This window comes from Bombus fervidus, chromosome 11 (genome assembly GCF_041682495.2).
Source record: "Bombus fervidus isolate BK054 chromosome 11, iyBomFerv1, whole genome shotgun sequence".
In the NCBI taxonomy this organism is placed as follows: domain Eukaryota; kingdom Metazoa; phylum Arthropoda; class Insecta; order Hymenoptera; family Apidae; genus Bombus; species Bombus fervidus.
The window spans coordinates 6,707,088-6,717,262 of record NC_091527.1 but is presented as its reverse complement, the minus strand read 5'-3'; the positions used below and the strand labels follow the sequence as shown (position 1 = coordinate 6,717,262).

The window sequence follows — 10,175 nt, the reverse complement described above, 5'->3', positions numbered from 1 at the left end:
ATTTAATTAAGTATTTCGTAGTCATGAAGTCGGATGCCCTCCGACTTCGTTGCATTAAAAATTACAATTATCGCATATTAAATAATAATGATAATAAGTTATTTTTTATTTCACCTTCTATTCTCTGATGGTATTATTACGATAGATTTGTTTGCCATTCATTTTTTAATTTGAGTATTAATTTAAAATATACATATAGAGATAGTAAATTTCAATCCTGCCGTACAAAAATGCATTGAATTTTATGTGCAAGAAGAAATTTCGCGACAGGCATGTTTTGGAATCAAAGCAACAAGTTTTGAACACTGCTTTTACGCTATCGAACATGTGCTTTGACGAAGGGATTGCCTGAGGTTGTTTGCAATAATATCTAACTTTGAGTCAATTATTAAATAAATTTCTTATTCATTGTCAATTTGTCTTTTTTGTAATGGAATTTCAATAGTTTATAGAGTCAATTATTTGAATGAATCATTATATTACATTGATCTTATTTGTGCTGTTTTCTATAAATAAATTCAATATTAGTATTTTGGTAAATTATTAAATTAATAATCTAGACTATATAGTGATAGTAATAGAGATAAAGTTCGAAAATGCAAAATGAAGAGAGATTAGTTCGTTAGATACAAATTAGATGCACTAATACGTTTTTTAGTTAGGATTTTCAGGTTTAACCCCTTCCGTATTCAATGCCAGGATCTCACTCACGTGCTCAGGTGCTACTTGGGTGAGAGAAAGGCAATGAGTACGATGACCACTGATTTTATAATAATTTGTAAGCGACTGACGATGAGTTAGCGTATCGTGCACGACGTACTTTCCACATAGTGTGTGTGGTTAGGCTGTGGAATTGCGTCGTTTAGTATTTATTCCATTTACTATAAATCTAAATAATAAAAAATAAATTCAAACAAATATCATTTCTATCACAACTTGTAAAAGCAAAGATTCGTTATCGAATATAGGGAATTAGAGATATTAGTATCATTAATTTTATTGTTAAATTATAATAAATGGTACCACATTTCGTGCCATTTTCAATTTTTTTGAAAAATAAACACACTCTCTGAATTATGAATATTTGTAATTAAAATTGAGATTAACTTCTATCATGCTGTACGCAATGGTCGCTAGCCTTCGTTAGTCGATTTCAGGAAAATGGTACGTAACATTAGAGTGTGCATGTTGTATACTAAACTCGGGTGTCGGAGGCGTCCCGGGATGTCTCTCTAGTGTAGGCCTTTGCGCCCGGGTTATGTGTGAGAACCGTGGAGTGAATGTGTTGGTGTGCTTGTTTTGCTACTTTTTTAATTTTAAATATAGGTTTCCGGGTAGGATAGGTAGTATATTTTCTGGCATGAATGTTAACTATAAGTAGGTAGGGCCGGGCAGGTTGGCACAGTCTCCCGTCGGGTAGGCGCGTTTTCGCGTGTCCAACCTGTTTCAGGAAATTTCATTCGAATAATCGACGGTAAAGTTGGCACGAATGGAGCATGTCATCGTTTCTGACTTTGCCCATCGATTTTTTGAATTTCGTGGTCGTGGTCGCGAGTCGGTTTCGAAACGAACGTTAATATTGCTCGAGCATGCACATGCGAACGGACAGCGATTTCTATATGATCGCTGTTCATCCATGTGTTTTTGGATTAGCTTCCGCGATTTATATTTTTATTTCACCTTTATACGTTATTTTTTGGTTTGCGATTTAGAAAGTCTCGAGCCTAGATATAAGTTTCAGCGGGCATTGCGCCCGAAGAAAGAAGAGGCTATAAGCCGAAGAGGCCCGGCAAACTGCCATTCAAGAGGGCAACTACTAATGACTCCCCATCCTCTGGGTCATCCAAAGCATGGGAAGTCATTCTTGTTACTACTTTGTCACTGTGCTCGCTTTAGTATTTGTAGTAATATTGATTTGTTTGTTTGCCGACGTACACGTCGGCCCGTCGCCATGTTGGGCTAATCGTGGTTTTTCAATTAACGTTGCGAGTGATTAATTACGGTTTGAATTAGAGTTGCGAATTCAAATTTCGCGTTAACAATTAGGGTTGCGAAACCAAATTTCGCGTTAACAATTAGAGTTTGCGAGAAAGTACTCACTTCGGTTTGGATTAGCGTTGCGATGAAAAGACGACCGCGTTTGCTTTAGTATTGTGAATTATAAGATGTCGCGATTGTACTCAGTATTTTCTATTGAGAATAATTATTAGAATTTATTAAAGAATATAATTTGAATTTGTCGCGTTTTGTTTTATTTTAAGTCGAATTAAAATAATATTAATTTTAAATTAATTTAGTAGCGTTGCGATTTGCGACCATCGCGCATAGTTGTAGTTTTTTCTTTTAGTAACTTTACATTAGATTCATTTTAAAAATTAGCGTTGCGATATATTTCATAATAACTTTTCCGATTAGTGTTGCGTTGATGAATGATCGCGTTTTTATACGTAGTGTTGCGTCTATGAAATGCCCAAACTTCTTCCACTGAGATTGTGGAAACCTGTTCCTGGATCACCTGATGCAACGATGATAGTTGCTAAAAGGTGGTAGAGTATCAGCAGCTTCGAATGTAGCTGCACTTCGACATCTCGATATTAGTGTTGCGTATGTTGAAGTATGAGTGCATAAATTAGTATTTATTAGTGTTGCGTGAATGATTAAAACACCATACTGCGGTGTATGTTTCCGCGAATTTTTCATTTCTTTTCCTTTTTTTGTTTTTTTTTTTTTTTGTCACTAACAAATTATAAAGCACTCCTCGCGATTTAGTAAATTAGCGTTGCGAAATAGAAAAATATTTTCCACTCGCGGTTTGTTCGGGATTCTATCAAGTGGGTCGTCCTTCTGGCTATTGGATTTATTTCTTTTTCAGCACCCCTCTGGGCGTTTGTTCATAGAAATACTGTTGAACAATATCTCTGTTCGATACTGATGAATATTTTTAACTTGTTGTGGTATTATTTAAAATTATTATAAATGATTTTATTTCATGATTATATATATATTGCATTTGAAGAAAAATGAGAGTTGATATATCAATATGTTTGAACTATATGATGTAAAAATTTCTTACTAAACGAAAAGAAAATGTAAAATAATCATAATAAATATAATGATAATATAAAATATAAAAGTAATAATAGTAAAGTATCATTAAAACTTTATTTCGATATTTTCATTTATTTTCATTATTTTTCATAAATTTTAGTATTTTAGTGTAAAAATTAAACTAACAGTGACTGTTCGTTATTAGAGTTATAATTTTCTCGTTCATAGTAGTTTTGATTAATTAAATGAAATAATTTTATGATTTTCAATTTGCTGTGCGTAAATTAGTTCATTCGCGATCATCGTTTATTGTCTAGAATCTTGCACAGAAAATGTGTTATTTAATTGGTGGTCGATTCTTCGCTTTAACAATAAAGTTTATCTTTTTGCTTTATTAAAAATAAGTTACAATAAAAAGTAGAAGAGTTTGAATTCTTAAAAAGTCTTTCTCGGTATTTTTAAAAATTACATAATGAAATAGAAATTATACAGAAAATGCCATATCTGATACCAATTGATGTTGTACATACACAATCATTGAAATGAAAGAAACGAACACGATAAAATCGTCAGCAATATTTAATGCAAAGAATAAAAGTTAAATTCATTCTATAAAAAGAAAGTATAAATGGACTACCGAATAATTCGATAAAACAAACTGTGATTTACATCGCCTTTTTTTCATCTTGGTATTTAAAATAAATTTTCCATTTTCAGTGAAGTCTAAATTGAGATATTCAAATTGAAATATTTATTTCCGAATCCAAATTCAAATTCAAATTGCTGAAAATTTGCATAATTCTGATTAACATAATAAAATGATGGATATATAATAAAAGACTCAGTTATTTTTGTAATTTATTCGTTTTTTTTTATGTCTAATAAAATGTTTCTTTCTCAGCTTTTACGCTTTTTGTATTATATATACTAATAAAATAAATAAGTTTGTTGTAGATCTATTAACTTCTAGGATATACACTCATATACATAAGTAGCAGTTCAAGTTATAAATATTACATAAAAAATTCAAGAATGGATCGGTGGAATTTGGAATATGGATTGAAAAGTATAAATGAAATATGAATAGAAGAGATGTTTAAACGAGAAGCGCTAAAAATCACGAAGCAGCTTTTGAGCTTTACCTGCTATGAATTATAACTGTATCTCGTACAATTTCTTTATAAATTTTTCTGGTTTGAGTTTGTTTCAGATACCATTGGAGCACCAACGAAAGAAGACATATCCCGTACAATATCCTGTACATACAATATTCCATTCCTTTTCCTGCTAATATTTAGATTTTCATATAGATAGCGTTTTGAAAGAAGCTTAGATTTTTACATAGATAGTAAATTTTTAGTTAAAAAAGTTTGTCTTTAAATAATCTTTACATAAGTAATTAAAAAATGAAGGGGATCCCCAAAGAAATATGTTTAAATTGTTAATGGATAGGGCTTATAAAGAAAGTGTTGAATTTTGCGTAGGTAAAACCTGTAGAAAGAAACGTTTAGATTTCTGATAGACATAGGGCCTAGATAGAAAAGGTTTAGCTCTGATGTTTGTTCCTGTGATCTTTGTAGGAACTGTGGAGAGATGTACATGCTATGTCAAGGTACAAATCATACATACAAGGTATTGAAGATTTTGGAAGGTATATTTATTCCAAATGATGTCCCTTTTCCTTTCTCTTTAAATTTAGATTTGTTATAGGTTTTTAGATAGGTAGGAATTTTAAAACTTTTATATGTTTGATAGACAGTTTAAACTTGATTTACAGTTAGGTGGAAAATATTTTCGAATTGAATGAATGTTATGGCTGGGTAGGATGTTTTTAAATGAAGTTAGGTTCATGGATAGGTAGGCTATTTGTAAATTGTATATTGTGTGGTGTATCTGTATGTGTGTAGTAGTATGTACATATTATGGTTTTGGTTTCAACTATTCCATATTTTCATGGCAATATATCATGTTATGCGATTAATTCAAGATTTAATTGAAATTTTATTTTCAGGGTGGGTCTCCATACGCAGCAACCTCCACGCGGCGAGACCCGGGTAATCATTGTTATTTGATGTATAATTACTAATTGCATCATATTATATGATACAATTATGAATTATATAGTAAGTAACATGAGCTAATTGGCTGCTATCGCGATTATGTTTTTATGAATATGAGATGACAGTTGTTGATTTAAATATTTATGAGTAGTCGGTAGTCATCGACGGTTGTGTATTATTACAATTTCCTAAAAATAATGCTGAAAGTTGTCGCGTTTCTTTTTAAATAATCTTGAGTGAAAATTAATAAGATATTAATGTTGAATTAATTTTGTAGTATTCCTATTATAGCGAATAGCACGGGTAGCTTGTAAAAAGATAGTAATTTCTCTTGTATTCATTTTAGAGTCAGTTAATTGCACTATTTTCCCATCGTGGTTGTTTTAATTGTTTTTCAGTTAACGTTGCGTTGATGAGTAATCGCGTTTCTTTAAGCAATGCTACGTTTTTAAAATCCTCAAAATTCTTCCACTGAAATTGTGGAAGTATGTTCGCGTTCTCGTTTTAGGTACCTGTTGTGGTTAAAAGAATTAGGTATCTAAACTCATCTATTGGTATGATCTATGTCTCAGAGAATTTTACTGAAATCTTTGAACTTGGAGTTTGTTTCACCATTGTGATATCACCGGAAGCAGAATCGTATTTAATGTAGTGATGCATTTCTTTTTTTCTTCATTGTATTTACATACTTCTGTAGGCAGGATATGTGAAGATCTTTAACTTTTTGAGGGACACATTGAATTAGAGTTAGATAAGATGTATTTTAGATGAACTAAATTTATGATTAGATAGAATATTTTTAAGCTAATATAAATATATGGTAGGTAGATCTTTTAGAGTAAAATCTTGGTACATATAAGTAGGTATTTGGTTAGATAGGAACATACTTATTAAGGCTGCTTGAAAGCGTTGTTTCCTAACAATGTTGATGTGTGTTGATCTAAATAAAGTATATTGTTAATTAAGTGTATAATTAGCTAATCTTTCGCGTTCCTTTTTCGTTGTACGTTTTGCGCTACGATTACGAGATTGAATATTTTGCAAACACACACCAAGAGGATGATCTGTTTGAAAATTGACTTAATTTTCAAATAAGTTCCGCGCGAAGGTATCGGTAAAGTAGCAATCTTAATTATCAAGTAACGTAGAAGAGTCTTCGTCCGTGGTCTGAGGAAACTATCGTTTGTCGATAACATAGAGGTCCGTGTTGCATTTGGGTAACAAAAGCCACGAAATAACGCAAATTCAGGGTGAAATAAGCATTGGTCTAGGACAGGATGACGAAGAAAATACACCGAGGCAAATATACAACGTACGACATTTATTCTCTCATTTTCCTTAAATCGATATCATCCTACGTACGGGTAGATACAGAGGATCCTATAAAGGTACATGAATTTCCATGAATTCTGAAAATTCGAGGAGATATATCAGCGTACCCTTACGACATTCCTTCTATTCCTCTCTGTCGTGTGCGTACAACTGTGTATGCGTGTGTGCGTATCTATACTTCTCTTCCGGTTGCACTAGCTCCTTTACTTCGGATTCATACTGCGTTTCATCTTTCTGCGCGTTTCAATCTTTCATTCGAACGACGTTTTCGCGTTTCTCTTGTCCACGAGTCTGTTTTCTTTTTCTGAATAAAACATTACCCGACAGGCGAGTAGTCGAACAAGAACAATAAGAACACGTTTCTACACGATGTCTCAAATATCGCAGCCATACGCACTGTACGTAACTCGTCAATTCATTAATAGAATTCGAACGACTAGTTTCGGAGCGTAGAAATTTAATTCGATTCATTCGACATATTCTCTGTTCTTCTATTTTCTAATTTCACCTTTTTTTTCTTTCTCTTTTCGTGCGATTGATGAATCTTTTGAATTCGAAATGTAACGCGCGACGATCAGGGAACGTTCGATCAAACCGTGAGACCGTGAATCGGGATATTTACAGCATTTACGGCCGTGTTCCGTGCGGAAAAACAAGCCGACGACGCGGCCGAGGACAGTTGATGGACAACTATTCGCGACGAATCGATAAATAATTCGAACTAGTATAAGACCGATTTTCAAATTCGTATGGACTTTGCCTAAATTTCAAACAAGCACTCATCGATAGTGCTCCATTTTCAAGAATATTTACGTCTCTGTTAAAAAGCGGCTCTCGCGATCCTCCCTCCATTCTCATCAATTCGGGGCGAAATTTTTGATAAAAGCACGCGGTAGTTCGGAATGGAACGTTATCTATTTACCTGTCTTCTTTTTAACAATGACGAATAAAACTAATTGAACGCATTCTATGTACACATCGACGCACAGTCTCTGGTCCTACGTAAGAATTATCACTCCACGCGATATGCCACGGGCTCGATTTCCTGCTAATTTCTTTCTTCGTTCATTCGCTCGTCTTTCCAATCGATACGGTAGCGGAGAGCTCACCCTCTACGGTTCAACAGCTTCGCAGCTCTTGGAGCTGACTCGCTGAGCAAGTTTTGCCGACGTTAAATGAAATTCAATATAAATGATATGTAAATCGAAGGCGACGCTTTAACACAGTACTGCCCTTTTCGTTGGGAAATTTATTTCGAAGGATTTGCATTTTCTTCCGATACTATACACAGTATCATTTCAAGCTCTTAAGATCTTAAATGTCACGGGAAGACCGTGTCAATTTTTTTCTCCGAACCATCACGTTACTTACGTTATTCTACTCTCGAGTTAATAAGAAAATTATTGAGACAAAACCATTTCGTGTCTCGCCAATTACGTTCGAGAAACATATCGAGGCGCTGAAAGGCCGCAGAGGGGTTGTAAGGTGCCGCGAAACCATAGAATCTTAGAGCAAGATCCAACAACGATCTTCTGTTTTATTTTACAATAGATAACGCGTTCGAGTTTCACGTTTTTCATAGTATCGATTCTCCAGCTTTACGACACCAGTTTTTGCAATTATTTCTTCCATTCTTTTAATGCCACTTATCAAATATTGTCATGGATTCTTCTTGCCTGCTTATTCTGAACGCCACTTACGATAGACGAACGAAGAAATGTGGCCGACTTAACGTGCTAAAAGTCTCGACGCTCCTATTTCCTCTCAAGATCGTTCTAGACATTTTCAAATCGTAATATTTTTACAATCGTGCCGTCGTTTTTCAACTTTTCACTTTTTACCCTAACAGACAAGAGGAATCAACTTACGATGCGTTAAGGGCACTCGAAGGGTTGAACAGTTTCCTGGAATTGAACGGCGTTAGGCCGTCACCGACAATTGCAGTCCCGTAGAAAAAATATTCGCTCGATTTCCTACTAAACTCTCTGCGCAGCGAAGTTACAGTTCGCGTTTGGTTGCGAAAGCGTAAAAGCTCTTACGTTAGCCTCACTTCTGGTATACCGGATAGTGTCAATTTACTGCACATTTCTCAACAACTTCGAACAGCTTAAACATCTTCGATAAGTAACTTCGAATATGTAGTAACTAATTAATCTCCGCGATAACTTTAGCGCCTTAGACTAGAATAGTTTTCCATGAATCCGATATTGGTAACGCGCATACGCAGGCATGTACGATCTTAAGTTGCTTTTTTTCCATTTCTGTCGGAAAATTTGGAAAAAAATTTGGATAAAAGGTACTAGATTCCAAAGATCCGACATTAAATTTTGCACTCGAAGTATCTCAATATGCACATAGTTTGTTCGTGAAATGGTGGAGTTTGTTCTTTAAATAATTTCGAAATGTTTCAGCTATCGATCGATACATAATATTAGATCGTTAAATTCAATCTACGGTGAATTTTAGTGAAAGATGCATGTAGTCTTGTTTTATAAATGGCTGAGTTTACGCCAAGAAGAGAACTTGGAGAAATATTTAATTATCGAATAGTATAACGTACCAGATCGTGAAGATTCAATATTGAATTTTGCGCTCGAATTATTCGAAGTTAAATATGGATACAGTTTCCTGTTTCTTGAACAACCGAGTTTGCGCGCATACTTCGAACTTTGCGTCCGATTTTTGTGGAAGGAAACTTCCATAGAAAATCTTTCTCTTTCAAGACTTTCATCTTGAGTTTTAGGATTCATTCTCTTCACCGGTTTCAAGGAGTTGAAATAAAAATAAAATTCAAGAAGATGAGAGGTTTGGGGGTGAATACTGCTATTGAGAAAATTGCTTCCGGAAATCCAAGCTAAATAAAGGGAAAAAAAAAAAAACAAAAAAAAGAGGAATAGGAAAAGAAGAGGGCTTTCAATAAGAGCCAGCGAACACGAAGTTTGGAAATTCGAGAATCGCTGTAGATCGATTTCGTCGGTTGATGGCCACCGAGAAAACTGGGAAAAGGGTTTAGAAGTTGGACTTTTTTTGCAAAAAAAGAATAAGAGCTTGTGCAGTGTACAAGAAAAAAGGCTGTTTTAAAGTGGATCTTCTGTTCCTCTTCTAAAGTAACTTTTCTCGAGCTATTGATCTTTTTTTACACGCCCGCGTACACTCGATAAATATGGCACACAAGAGTCATCAAGATTCAACGAGAGTCTACATCATATGATACAAGTTCTCTTCAAAAACTAGTAAACGAACACAGAACAAAAGAAGAAAGGAAGGAGAAAGGATATAGAAAAAAGTAACAAACAGAATGAACGTAAAAGTAACAAAATCGCTAGCACAAATGACAGAATCGTAAGAGATGAAAAATAGCTATCTATAATCGATCGATGATATGTTATCGATTAAACTGTAAATCAAAGAATAGCGCTGCTCGTAGTAGACGGCTTTGCAGACTTTGGTGCATCTTGGCAAGGGGCCAGAGAGTCGTTGGAAATTGCTCGGAGACTTCGCGTAGCCTATTGTCGACTGAACAGACTGGTACCCATTGGACGAGATCAAGGATCTATGGTAAAGCTTCGATCTATTTCATCGAGATGGTCCGTCGATTTGTTTCCATCAGGCCGTTCACCGTGATCACGCCACCTCGGCGGTGCATCGTGGTCGTCGTGGAGGTGTTGGTTGGGGTCTGGGACGTTATCTCCGTGGTCGCACTCGTTGACGCTAGTCTCTTCTGCGAACGAAAGA

At 34.7% G+C, this 10,175-nt stretch overlaps 1 protein-coding gene across 3 annotated transcripts in view; it reads right to left on the bottom strand.

The window, feature by feature from the left end:
* Positions 1–6,414: 6,414 nt before the first annotated feature.
* The window catches only part of LOC139992164 (uncharacterized), a 169,141-nt gene continuing 165,380 nt past the window's right edge, over positions 6,415–10,175 (bottom strand). For all 3 annotated transcript variants that reach the window (XM_072012765.1, XM_072012766.1, XM_072012767.1), the window contains one exon: positions 6,415–10,161. In XM_072012765.1, coding sequence (XP_071868866.1) covers positions 10,012–10,161 — 150 coding nt within the window. In that variant the 3' untranslated portion in view covers positions 6,415–10,011. The remainder of the gene's footprint in view (positions 10,162–10,175) is intronic.